The sequence below is a fragment of the Haliotis cracherodii genome, unplaced genomic scaffold, assembly GCF_022045235.1.
Source record: "Haliotis cracherodii isolate W230 unplaced genomic scaffold, xgHalCrac1.p SCAF_3, whole genome shotgun sequence".
Classification (NCBI taxonomy): Eukaryota; Metazoa; Mollusca; class Gastropoda; order Lepetellida; family Haliotidae; genus Haliotis; species Haliotis cracherodii.
Window position 1 is genome coordinate 76,451,289 of NW_027266286.1, and position 15,025 is coordinate 76,466,313.

At 42.5% G+C, this 15,025-nt stretch overlaps 2 protein-coding genes across 2 annotated transcripts in view; both read left to right on the forward strand.

Moving 5' to 3' along the window:
- The window catches only part of LOC139474095 (sodium-dependent multivitamin transporter-like), a 39,832-nt gene that overhangs the window by 1,843 nt on the left and 22,964 nt on the right, over positions 1-15,025 (forward strand). The gene's annotated exons all lie outside the window — the stretch shown is intronic.
- LOC139475717 (keratinocyte proline-rich protein-like) lies at positions 194-997 on the forward strand. The gene has a single exon (XM_071258903.1). The coding sequence runs from the start codon at positions 194-196 to the stop codon at positions 995-997; it is 804 nt and encodes a 267-aa protein (XP_071115004.1).

Genomic DNA, 15,025 nt, shown 5'->3' on the forward strand with positions numbered 1-15,025 from the left:
GTGTGCTGTGCCCAGTCAGTGTTACGGCAGCTTCAGCGAATGAGCTGTCCCCAGTCAATGTTACGGCAACTTCAGTATGTGTGCTGTCCCCAGTCAGTGTTACGGCTGCTTCAGTATGTGTGCTGTGCCCAGTCAGTGTTACGGCAGCTTCAGTATGTGTGCTGTCCCGAGTCAGTGATACGGATACTTAAGTATGTGTGCTGTCCCCAGTCAGTGTAACGGCAGCTTCAGTGAATGTACTGTCCCGAGTCAGTGTTACGGCAGCTTCAGTATGTGTGCTGTCCCCAGTCAGTGTAACGGCAGCTTCAGTGTATGTGCTGTCCCCAGTCAGTGTAACGGCAGCTTCAGTGAATGTGCTGTCCCCAGTCAGTGTTACGGCTGCTTCAGTATGTGTGCTGTCCCCAGTCAGTGTAACGGCAGCTTCAGTGAATGTGCTGTCCCCAGTCGGTGTTACGGCAGCTTCAGTATGTGTGCTGTCCCCAGTCAGTGTAACGGCAGCTTCAGTGAATGTGCTGTCCCCAGTCAGTGTTACGGCAGCTTCAGCGAATGTGCTGTCCCCAGTCGGTGTTACGGCAGCTTCAGTATGTGTGCTGTCCCCAGTCAGTGTAACGGCAGCTTCAGTGAATGTGCTGTCCCCAGTCAGTGTTACGGCAGCTTCAGTATGTGTGCTGTCCCCAGTCAGTGTAACGGCAGCTTCAGTATGTGTGCTGTCCCCAGTCAGTGTTACGGCAGCTTCAGTATGTGTGCTGTCCCCAGTCAGTGTTACGGCAGCTTCAGTATGTGTGCTGTCCCCAGTCAGTGTAACGGCAGCTTCAGTGAATGTGCTGTCCCCAGTCAGTGTAACGGCAGCTTCAGTGAATGTGCTGTCCCCAGTCAGTGTTACGGCAGCTTCAGTATGTGTGCTGTCCCCAGTCAGTGTTACGGCAGCTTCAGTATGTGTGCTGTCCCCAGTCAGTGTTACGGCAGCTTCAGTATGTGTGCTATGCCCAGTCAGTGATACGGCTGCTTCAGTATGTGTGCTGTCCCCAGTCAGTGTTACTCGACGCGCAATATGATGCCTGCTTCTGTATGTGTGCTGTCCCCAGTCAGTGTTTCGGCAGCTTCAGTATGTGTGCTGTCCCGAGTCAGTGATACGGATACTTAAGTATGTGTGCTGTGCCCAGTCAGTGTTTCGGCAGCTTCAGTATGTGTGCTGTCCCGAGTCAGTGATACGGATACTTAAGTATGTGTGCTGTGCCCAGTCAGTGTTACGGCAACTTCAGTATGTGTGCTGTCCCCAGTCAGTGTTACGGCTGCTTCAGTATGTGTGCTGTGCCCAGTCAGTGTTACGGCAGCTTCAGTATGTGTGCTGTCCCGAGTCAGTGATACGGATACTTAAGTATGTGTGCTGTCCCCAGTCAGTGTAACGGCAGCTTCAGTGAATGTACTGTCCCCAGTCAGTGTTACGGCAGCTTCAGTATGTGTGCTGTCCCCAGTCAGTGTAACGGCAGCTTCAGTGAATGTGCTGTCCCCAGTCAGTGTAACGGCAGCTTCAGTGAATGTACTGTCCCCAGTCAGTGTTACGGCAGCTTCAGTGAATGTGCTGTCCCCAGTCAGTGTAACGGCAGCTTCAGTGAATGTACTGTCCCGAGTCAGTGTTACGGCAGCTTCAGTATGTGTGCTGTCCCGAGTCAGTGTTACGGCAGCTTCAGTATGTGTGCTGTCCCCAGTCAGTGTTACGGCAGCTTCAGTATGTGTGCTGTCCCCAGTCAGTGTTACGGCAGCTTCAGTGAATGTGCTGTCCCCAGTCAGTGTTACGGCAGCTTCAGTATGTGTGCTGTCCCCAGTCAGTGTTACGGCAGCTTCAGTATGTGTGCTGTCCCCAGTCAGTGTTACGGCAGCTTCAGTATGTGTGCTATGCCCAGTCAGTGATACGGCTGCTTCAGTATGTGTGCTGTCCCCAGTCAGTGTTACTCGACGCGCAATATGATGCCTGCTTCTGTATGTGTGCTGTCCCCAGTCAGTGTTTCGGCAGCTTCAGTATGTGTGCTGTCCCGAGTCAGTGATACGGATACTTAAGTATGTGTGCTGTGCCCAGTCAGTGTTTCGGCAGCTTCAGTATGTGTGCTGTCCCGAGTCAGTGATACGGATACTTAAGTATGTGTGCTGTGCCCAGTCAGTGTTACGGCAACTTCAGTATGTGTGCTGTCCCCAGTCAGTGTTACGGCTGCTTCAGTATGTGTGCTGTCCCCAGTCAGTGTTACGGCAGCTTCAGTATGTGTGCTGTCCCGAGTCAGTGATACGGATACTTAAGTATGTGTGCTGTCCCCAGTCAGTGTAACGGCAGCTTCAGTGAATGTACTGTCCCCAGTCAGTGTTACGGCAGCTTCAGTATGTGTGCTGTCCCCAGTCAGTGTAACGGCAGCTTCAGTGAATGTGCTGTCCCCAGTCAGTGTAACGGCAGCTTCAGTGAATGTGCTGTACCCAGTCAGTGTTACGGCAGCTTCAGTATGTGTGCTGTCCCCAGTCAGTGATACGGCTGCTTCAGTATGTGTGCTGTCCCCAGTCAGTGTTACTCGACGCGCAATATGATGCCTGCTTCAGTATGTGTGCTGTCCCCAGTCAGTGTTACTCGACGCGCAATATGATGCCTGCTTCAGTATGTGTGCTGTCCCTAGTCAATGTTACTCGACGCGCAATATGATGCCTGCTTCTGTATGTGTGCTGTCCCCAGTCAGTGTTACTTGACACATGATATGATGCCTGCTTCAGTATGTGTGCTGTCCCCAGTCAGTGTTACTCGACAACATGATATGATCCCTGCTTCAGTATGTGTGCTGTCCCCAGTCAGTGTTACTCGACAACATGATATGATCCCTGCTTCAGTATGTGTGCTGTCCCCAGTCAGTGTTACTCGACACGCAATATGAAGCCTGCTTCAGTATGTATGCTGTACCCAGGAGGTATTCGTCTGTGATAATCCAGTCTGTAAGTCTGTGTCCAAGTCATAATGTTCTTTGTCAGCTGTGGATCTTCCTGGGTCGTGTCTGACAAGGCCACAGATGGTCATCATCTGGTTGGCATAAATGCGGATAGTAACTTTGTTGGTTGACTTAACTTGGCACAGTATTCCTCCTATAGCTTGAGAGCGCAGTGCTGCTGTCCATGGTGCTGGGATGTCAGCGTCTGGTGGTTTCATTTGCATCCCAAATAAATCAATGACGTTGGTTCCAAGTACGAGTTGTACATCCTTGTTGAACTCAGTGTCAGTGGTGACGAGTATAGGTACCAGATACTCTGTATCAACAAAGGGAATGTAAATCTTGGCCTCGATGTACCCTGAATATGGAAGCTAATAATCACCTGCCAGTTTCACTTCGAAGTCTGTGAGGTCTGTCAGTTGAAGAAGACTAAGACTTGATGTTTAATATCCTTCTGAAACTGTGGTAATAATGGATCCTACATCTGATAGTGCTTGACGGTCAGCACCATCAATGTTGAAAAGTCCTATGTTCGCTTTGTCGATCATTCTCTGGTATAAGTCCAATGCGGGGCTAGTACTGTGTTCAGCCTCCACTTGCCCCGCAGCAGTAGGCTGAATTAGTTTAACGATTGGCCACGATTATCCCCCACAACCTCGGCCTCTACCTCTAGACTTGGTGGGTCTCAGGTTATACTCTAGGGGTGGGGTTCCTTGCGAGATTCCAACGACTTTAATCTGTCCAAGATCTCCTGAAGTATCTTATTATCCGTCTTGGTTTCCTCTGAGCTGTCTCTAGTTTCTCGAGTCTACTAAGAACTTCCGATAACTGCTCAGTCACCTTGCTGGAAGAGGTTGTTGATGAATCCGCGTTCTGTGGCTGGTGTTGTGTACGAGTGGACCTCGGTTTGACTTGAGTATTGGAAGTTAGCTTCTGCTCAATAATCCAAACAGTCTACATAAGTGTACTGAAGTCCATGTTGGAATAAAAGGCATGTCTTGTAGCATCCTTCAAATGTGTATTCCTAAGTTTAGTCCAGAAGCGGTTCCTTAGCATAGCACTGCTAGCTGGTTTATCCGTGTACGTTCCTCTATCCAGTGCTCGCTGAAGTAAATCCTCAAGACAAATAGCCCAAGACGCTACTGACTATGTATCTCCTTGCATAGGTCGGTGGAATTCTTGAAATATATTTTCAGCACTGACAACTGTAGCATACGGACGCTCAAGTCTGTTAATAATATCGGTCACTGTAGCGTCTGCAACCAAGGAAAGGAAAATACGAGCAGCATCACCTTTAAGGGACTTCCTAACTGCCCGAGTCAGAGTGGCTGTAGCATATGTGTCGTCTCTAATGAGGCATCGGATCTCGAACTTCCACATCTCAAAGGATGTATCTCCCTCACTCCCTGGATCTTCTCCTGAAAAGGTAGATATCCTAAGTGGCTGCTGATATACTGGCCAAGGAGCTGTCGTGAAAGGTTGTGGATAAAAGCAAGGGTTCGCACTTGCTTTTGGGCTGGGAGTGAAAGGAGAATAACCTGGTTTGATTGGTGTGAACATGTGTTCCTGGCTTTGGATGGGTGTGAAGAGATGTTTCTGTTTTGGTTGGGGTGTAACTTGATGAATTTTATATTTACCAGTGCTCTTCAAGTAGGCTAACATCTTAAATTAATCTTCATCAGATAAAACTTGAGACCTCCCAATCTTCACCACCTTGAGCCATGTTGATTACTACAACCAATGACATATTGAAAAAATATGTTATATACCTATAGTACATGTGACCTACACACCCTGGTTGTACACCAATGAATGTAAACAATGACAACATAATGTGTGTCACTGAATTACCTGACCATGTCAACACAACCTGGTTGTACACATATAAATGTAAACAATGACAATGTGTGTCACTGACCTACATGACCATGTCAACACAACCGGCTGTGCACATATAAATATAAACAATGACAATGTGTGTCACTGAATTACATGACCATATCAACACAACCTGGTTGTGAACACATCAATGTAAACAATGACAGTGTGTGTCGCTAAATTACATGACTATGTCAACACAACCCGGTTGTGAACACATCAATGTAAACAATGACAGTGTGTGTCATTGAATTACATGACTATGTCAACACAAATATGTGCACATAATAATGTGAACAATGACAATGTATGTCACTGAATTACATCATCATATATGCCAAAGGTGAAGCACAGTTGACTGTATATACAATGGGGAAAGCAATGCTTTGGTGTATGGTAAAGAAAACACAAGAGGAATTTCTTTCAGAATTACTTAAATACACCAAGTACGCAATATGCAAGTGACATGGATCACCAGATATGCGTTTAAAATAAACACACGTAATAATCGCAAAAAGCATCAAGCCTTTACACTGTGGACAGTGCAGGAAAGCACCAGTAAAATATACTCGCTGTACTGAACCGGCATAAATAACTACCTCGACAATATTCCCGGACGAAGAGAATACCAAGGGAGAAAATCGCCGACAGGTAATGTATGAGGAGAGGTGTATAGGATAGAGAGACAACTGCTAAGATGACATGGGGGTGCAGGTATATACTATACTGATATAAAACTAAGTACATTTACTTTAACGCGAGTGCAGCTGTTATGAGTGTATTCAATATGTAAAATGACCAAACTTTTCACGTACTTTGTGTACCCCTCTGATAAGTGTAAATTGGAACTAAGTTGTCGGACTTTTATTTTATGGAAGCCTCGGTGGCTGAGTGTGTTAGATCGCTGATCGTGTGTGTGATATAGATGGCTCACTCTGGCAGTGTTGGTTCGAATCCCGAACGGGACTCAAACCCACAAAAGTACGAGAATCAATCTGTACTTTACTAAGAAAGTGTTAACCCAAATATAACATTGGTTACACGTGATGTGATGTTTTCACAATAAATTTAGTTGCGAGTAAATTGGAGTAGAGGTTAATTTCTAATGTAAACTTGTTTAAGACGATTAACATGTGAGTTTAATTTAATATATTTCAGTATCAAGGTGAAAGAAAATAAGGTGAGGTTTCCACCAGGCAATAGTAGCCGTTTTCGCTTTAGGCGAGGGGTTTTTCTGGATATTATAACTCGTGCACGTAGATTTGTTTCAGGTGTTTCGCACAGGCGTCAAGGCTCACTGTCAAGTCACACGTGACAGCTACTTTTATGATGTCCACGGTGCATTAAAAACAAAACTTGAGCAATCAATTAACCTACTTATGTAAATATTTACTTTTGACAAATCCACTGTGCAAGATATCAGAGATTAATCAATCAACGTATTTTCGGTTAATCCTTTGATGATGTGATTCATTTCGGATAATACTTTGAAGAGATCATTCATTTCTTGATGTGCTGTACCGTTCTTTCTACATAACATACATTTCACCCCACTTCAAACATGGATTTAGAGTGAATAATTACTACAGACACAAGAAATGACGAATGGGAACCTGTCAGGTAAGTTAAGTGGTACTGGCACATATAAGAGCATTTGCAGGCAGACAAAACAAGCTTATCAAGTGAAAAAAGCAGATATGACAAAACAAACAACAAATAACCCTGTTAGATTTTGGAGGGTACTTAGGGGTATATCCACAGTGCCCCGTCATTTTAACACTATCAGTCAGAATATGTGGTTTACATATTTTAGTGAAATGTTTCAGTCCGACAATTTAAACCTCAAGGATAATCAGATTAATATTGAAGATTCGCCTTTAGATGAACTTATAATTTCCTAAAATCGCCTATTACAGAGGAAGAAAAGGAAAAGGCACTCTACCATATACAAAATGGCTAATCTGCGGGTATAGATGAAATTTTGATTGAAATGTCAAAAAGTACATCAGACAGATTTATGCCATTTCTTTTTTGCCTTTTTAATAAGATCTACTACTCTGGTATATTTCCCTCAGTTTGGACCCAGTACTGTTTTTGCAATGTAATGGCCACAGTGGAAGCCTTTTCTGTTAACTTTTGTGTTAGACAAACGTCCTCATATACCGTATTGGTTAAAATAAACCAGGATTCACGTAGGGCGTACCCCAAGAAAAGTATATAACATGTTGATGTATTTCCACAACATTAGTCATAATACTTGGGTAGCATCTGTTCGTAACGTTTTATTTGCGCATGGTTTGGGATTTGTACGGTTAGACCAGTCTGTTGGGGACAATATAGCTTTCATCGGGGTATTTAAAGAGTGTCTTGTAGATGACTTTCGTCAAAACTGGATGTCAACACTCAACATTAGTATCCGATATGTGATGTATAAAGAATATAAAACACTGTTTGAACCTGAAAGATATTTGACTATTTGCAATATTAACATGTACGCGGTGTATTTTTATTAAATTAAGATGTAATGTTTTACCTTTACGACAGAACGAGGGTAGATGGCAATCTATTGAATCCTGTATGTAATATGTCTGTTGTAGAAGAATATCATTTCGTATTCATCTGTAAACATTATATTGATCTACGTAAAGTTTATTTGCCAGAATTGTATAAATTCAAAAGTTTGTTGTATACAACTAAGGATGATTTATTAAAACGTCTGCAAAATTATGTATATTATGCATACAAAAGAAGATATGACGTCGTAAAATCCATGTAATGTGTTTCACATTGTACTATTCATTAACTGACCATCACGTGCATGACGACAAATACACAGGTGTAAGGTTATACCATGAAACATGGATGACAACAAGGGAGCAGATGGAAATTGCTTTCATTGCAGGAATACTTTTTTCTTTAAAGCATAACCATTACCCTTGATTTCCAAATAACGACATCCGATGAGCTTCCACCTTTCTATTTGTCTGTTTTTTTTGGTTGAATAAATTTATTAACATTTATATACATAAATTGATATCGTAGACAATAATACGTACTTATGTGTACATTCAGTAGAAACAGAAATTTCAAGTCAACAAAAATGTTTATCAGAGAGTGCATCTAAAGCCATGTTCTCAAACAATCTTCTCAATCAATCTAGAAATTATAATATTCCTTTGAAATTTTTACGAAAGGCTTTTGATGAAATGATATTACTAATATCATTTTATGGCTGTGAAATCTCGGCGTACGAAATATCAACATAATTGAAAAGATCCATTTAAAATCCCTAAACTTGCCTGTGGTCTTAGAAATGCAACCCCAAATTTTATGCTTTATGGAGAACTACGTAGAATATGTTTATCGATTTATGCAATAAAACGGGTTGTTAGTTTCAGGCATATACTTCGTCAACTGCACTGAAGTTATCGCAACTTATCTATAAGTTTGCTCATTGTCTATTTTAATGTAATAATAAAAAAAATGCCTGGATAAGAAGAGTGAGGCAAATACTTAATTACTATGGTCTGGCCTAGGGATTTTATGACGCCCAAAGCGTTTCAAGACAGTGGCTAATTGCTCAGATAGAAAAGGCTTTAAATGATCAGTTTTATCAAAATTGGAGATCAGACGTCGAGAGAAGTTCAAAGGGTATTATTATATATATTTAAAAGATCTTTCGTCATTTGAAAACTTTCATCCCCTAGATAAACAAATATATCATCCTGTTCTCATAGAAACTGTAAACGTAATCTACCTGCCGAAGTTGTTCGTTGGCTTGGTATAGGTAGACTTTTTAGGACATGTACCTGGGTATATGTCGCCAGCTATAGCTGATAATTTCCACCATCTGTTTAAATGGGAAGTGAATCCAGATCTATCCAAATTTATCTCAAGTAAATATATGCAGTTTCCTCATATCATTAAATAGAAAACAGTGAAAACCAGAATGTAACAAAAACTCATGATTATTGCCAAATTCATATGTATATTAGATAAGTACCTTTGACTGTGTTTGTATATATGTGTGGTGAACATGTATACTGGCTGGTTTATGTATGTGTTTCAGTTTAAATGTCCATACACATTTACAAGCAAAATGTTTAAATGTCGCCAAATATCCGTTAAATACAAGTTATTGTGTAAATATTCGGGTTTGCACAAGACAATCCAGTGATTGAAATAAGGAGCATCGATCTACGCAATGGGATACGATGACATGCATCAACCAAGTCAGCGAGCCTGACCATCTGATCCCTTTGTCACCCCTTAGAACACACCATGCACCAGGTGTTTACATACACCTACACAACATGTGTCTTCATACACCTACACAACATGTGTCTACACACACCTACACAACATGTGTCTACACACACCTACACAACATGTGGCTACACACACCTACACAACATGTGTCTTCATACACCTACACAACATGTGTCTACACACACCTACACAACATGTGTCTACACACACCTACACAACATGTGGCTACACACACCTACACAACATGTGTCTTCATACACCTACACAACATGTGTCTACACACACCTACACAACATGTGGCTACACACACCTACACAACATGTGGCTACACACACCTACGTATACACAACATGTGTCTACACACACCTACACAACATGTGTCTACACACACCTACACAACATGTGTCTTCATACACCTACACAACATGTGGCTACACACACCTACACAACATGTGTCTTCATACACCTACACAATATGTGTCTACACACACCTACACAACATGTGTCAACATACACCTACAACACATGTGTCTACACACACCTACACAACATGTGTCAACATACACCTACACAACATGTGTCTACACACACCTACACAACATGTGGCTACACACACCTACACAACATGTGTCAACATACACCTACACAACATGTGTCTACACACACCTACACAACATCTGGCTACACATACCTACACAACATGTGTCTACACACACCTTCACAACATGTGTCTACACACACCTACACCACATGTGTCTACACATACCTACACAACATATGTCTACACACACCTACACAACATGTGTCTACACACACCTACACAACATGTGGCTACACACACCTTCACAACATGTGTCTACACACACCTACACAAAATGTGGCTACACACACCTACACAACATGTGGCTATACACACCTACACAACATGTGTCTACACACATCTACACAACATATGTCTACACACACCTACACAACATGTGTCAACATACACCTACACAACATATGTCTACATACACCTACACAAAATGTGTCTACACACACCTACACAACATATGTCTACACACACCTTTACAACATGTGTCTACACACACCTACACAACATGTGTCAACATACACCTACACAACATATGTCTACACACACCTACACAACATGTGTCTACACACACCTACACAACATATGTCTACATACACCTACACAACATGTGTCTACACACACCTACACAACATATGTCTACACATACCTACACAACATATGTCTACACACACCTACACCACATATGTCTACACACACCTATACAACATATGTCTATACCCACCTACACAACATGTGTCTGCAAACACCTATACAACATATGTCTATACCCACCTACACAACATATGTCTACACACACCTACACATACAATGACAACAATGTAAGTGCATCTCATTTCCTGCATTTAATGAAATCATTCGGCAGTCGACACGAAAGCACTAATTTTATATTGTAGTATTGGTTAGTCATCTGGAAATTGCATCAATGTGTTTGTCTTTCAATAAATATTTCTGAGGCAATTACAGTAACGTGTTATATTGGAGGGTACACACACTATGGGGGCGCTCATGTGGAGTACAATGGCTGCAAACTATACATTACATTCAACTCTTGTTTTACATCCGTCTATTATTACATTTTTATTGCCATTAAGTACCCACCCGATAGCAATACGGAGAACAAGAGATGCACATGTGGCGACATATGACTTTCAGAGGCCGTCCAGTTGCCCTACATGCCAACCAGGCCATAACATAACATGTCCATCTCCATTGTAACTAGCCGCAATACGACGCTGATGACGAAACTGTTTCATGTTGATTGCCTACTGACTGTCATCGCGAACCAATGGGCGGCGTGGTTGACACTTGGTATATATACACGCGCCCCAGGGGTGGCGACCACTGACGGTCTTACAGCGGGTCTCTTTAGCGGCGGCGGCAAGCTGGAAGGTAATCCACTTAAACTGTTTTGTACTTTGAAGTCATCGCCCACTGAATTTTTAGCATCTCACTGAACCGCCAACGAAAAGACGTTTTGTACATTGAGAACCTCTAGTGGCCTTCTTTGGTACAAGATAATGGAGACATGATAGTTTTTTACAACTTCTTCATTCTACCTATATCTATCAGCTGTTGTCCATACTGTTACTTACCAGCTTCTAAAAAATGCCAACCATACATAATATGTTTTTACATACTGTGGTACACACATCACATTAGTAAAATATGCCATCCACCTTCCAAATACCCCATACACCTTCCATACCATGGTGGCACCTGATAGATCACGTACTTTGTGTTATCCCAAATATAACATTTGTTATATTTAACCACTTTCTGAATGGCATAGTGTGTTCATAGTTTTTGGCTACGGGAGCCGGGCCAATTTACATTTGTCGGGGGTACACAAAGTACGTGATCTAGAGACTACCAGTTGTCATTTTTTATAAGAGTGGCTGTGTGTGCTGGCGATTAGGTACCTTACTGTGTGAGTGCTAGTTCAAATCCCGCGTCCGTTGTCTAGTGTTAGAGCGTGGCTCTGGCATGGCATCTCAGTGTGGTAGCTCTATAAATCGGCATTAGAAGGGACTAGTACAAGCAGCCACACATACACATGTGCATGCGCGTTGTTGCATCAGTGAAATAATCTTGGACGCGACGTTAAACCCAATTTCACCTCAACTCACCACCTCAAATCTCGGATGGGATTCAACTCGAAAAAGTACTCGAATCTCTACTTTACAATGAATATGTTGTCCGAAATATAACATTTGTTACACCAAAAAACATGACTAAGTGGCAGGCTAAAGACACGCGGAAACATGACTAAGTGGCAGGATAAACACAAGGAAACATGTCTCATTGGCAGGCCTAAAGACACACAGAAAAATGTTCAAGTGGCAGGCTAAACAGACGCGGAAACATGTGTAAGTGGTAGGCTAAACAGACGCGGAAACATGTCTATGTGGCAGGTCTAAAGACACGCGGAAACATATCTAAGTTGCAGGCTAAATCCACGCGGAAACATGACTAAGTGGCAGGCCAAACACGCGGAAACATGTCTAAATGGCAGGCCAAACACACCTGGAAACATGTCTAGGTGGCAGGCTAAAGGCACGCGGAAACAAGACTAAATGGCAGGCCAAACACGCGCAGAAACATGACTAAGTGGCAGGCTAAACACATGGAAACATGCCGAAGTAGCAGGCCAAATACATGGAAATATGTCTAGGTGGCAGGTTAAACACACGTAAACATGTCGAAGTGGCAGGATAAACACACGCGGAAACATGACTTAGTGGTAGGCTAAACAGGCGCGTAAACATGTCTATGTGGCAGGTCTAAAGACACGCGGAAACATGTCTGAGTGGCAGGTCTAGAGACGTGAAAACATGTCTATGTGGCAGGTCTAAAGATACGCGGAAACATGTCTAAATGGCAGGCCAAACACACGCGGAAACATGATTAAGTGGCAGGCCAAACACGCGGAAACATGTCTATGTGCCAGGTCTAAACACACGCGGAAACATGTCTAAGTGGCAGGTCTAAATACACGCGGAAACATGTCTTAGTGAAAAGTGTGTAAAAATATGAATAAAACAGACTATAGTGAAACTGAGCATAACCAGGTGTTAGTAGATCAAGGTGAATGTCCATGCCCTATGACACCTTGACGACAGGTGAAAACAGGTGCTTGAAACCAACGTGCATGTGATTTGTCAGTGGTTAGTGATTTGTGAGTGGCATTGTGGAATAGTGAATCATCGTCAAAATATCAGAACGTAAAAGTAACATATTCCCTTCTCAAACAACAACTTACATGTAATTATTATTATGTACATAAACATAGCTGTTATTTTTATTGTTGTTTTGATAACTTTTTTTCCAGGCTAATTTGCATAATGCCTATAGCCTGTTGGACTTAGTTTTATTTTTGAATGATGAAAGTGCCTACAAATTACCTCCTGTAAAGTACGTTTTGTATTGAGCACTGAGATCAAACTAGCAAATCCAGACTAGTACTTTTCTAGTTGTTTTGTTATTTCGTATTTACATCTACGTAATGATTAGAGTCGATTATTAAATCCAGCAAAACAGTTTTTTTTCTTTTCCATGATTACTTTAAGTGGCAGGCTTAACACACGGAAACATGACTAAGTGGCAGGATAAACACACGGAAACATGACTAAGTGGCAGGCTAAACACACGGAAACATGACTAAGTGGCAGGATAAACACACGGAAACATGACTAAGTGGCAGGCTAAACACACGGAAACATGACTAAGTGGCAGGATAAACACACGGAAACATGATTAAGTGGCAGGCTAAACACACGGAAACATGACTAAGTGGCAGGATAAACAGACGGAAACATGACTAAGTGGTAGGCTAAACACACGGAAACATGACTAAGTGGCAGGCTAAACACACGGAAACATGACTAAGTGGCAGGCTAAACACACGGAAACATGACTAAGTGGCAGGATAAACACACGGAAACATGACTAAGTGGCAGGCTAAACACACGGAAACATGACTAAGTGGCAGGATAAACAGACGCGGAAACATGACTAAGTGGCAGGATAAACAGACGCGGAAACATGACTAAGTGGTAGGCTAAACACACGGAAAAATGACTAAGTGGCAGGATAAACACACGGAAACATGATCAAGTGGCAGGATAAACACACGGAAACATGACTAAGTGGCAGGATAAACACACGGAAAAATGACTAAGTGGCAGGCTAAACACACGTAAACATGACTAAGTGGCAGGCTAAACACACGCAGAAACATGACTAAGTGGCAGGCTAAACACACGGAAACATGACTAAGTGGCAGGATAAACACACGGAAACATGACTAAGTGGCAGGATAAACACATGCAGAAACATGTCTATGTGGCAGGTGTTAAGACGCGCGGAAACATGACTAAGTGGCAGGATAAACACACAGAAACATGACTAAGTGGCAGGATAAACACACGGAAACATGACTAAGTGGTAGGCTAAACAGACGAAAACATGACTAAGTGGCAGGCTAAACACACGGAAACATGACTAAGTGGCAGGATAAACACACGGAAACATAACTAAGTGGCAGGATAAACACACGGAAACATGACTAAGTGGTAGGCTAAACAGACGAAAAAATGACTAAGTGGCAGGCTAAACACACGGAAACATGACTAAGTGGCAGGATAAACACACGGAAACATGACTAAGTTGCGGGATAAACACACGTAAACATGTCTAAGTGGCAGGCTAAACAGACGAAAACATGACTAAGTGGCAGGCTAAACACACGGAAACATGACTAAGTGGCAGGATAAACACATGCAGAAACATGTCTATGTGGCAGGTGTTAAGACGCGCGGAAACATGACTAAGTGGCAGGATAAACACACAGAAACATGACTAAGTGGCAGGATAAACACACGGAAACATGACTAAGTGGCAGGCTAAACACACGGAAACATGACTAAGTGGCAGGATAAACAGACGCGGAAACATGACTAAGTGGCAGGATAAACAGACGCGGAAACATGACTAAGTGGTAGGCTAAACACACGGAAAAATGACTAAGTGGCAGGATAAACACACGGAAACATGATCAAGTGGCAGGATAAACACACGGAAACATGACTAAGTGGCAGGATAAACACACGGAAAAATGACTAAGTGGCAGGCTAAACACACGGAAACATGACTAAGTGGCAGGCTAAACACACGCAGAAACATGACTAAGTGGCAGGCTAAACACACGGAAACATGACTAAGTGGCAGGATAAACACACGGAAACATGACTAAGTGGCAGGATAAACACATGCAGAAACATGTCTATGTGGCAGGTGTTAAGACGCGCGGAAACATGACTAAGTG

Excerpts from the sequence above, each read along its gene's own strand:
- LOC139475717 (XM_071258903.1), top strand. The coding sequence starts at position 194 with ATGTGTGCTGTCCCCAGTCAGTGTAACGGCAGCTTCAGTGAATGTACT.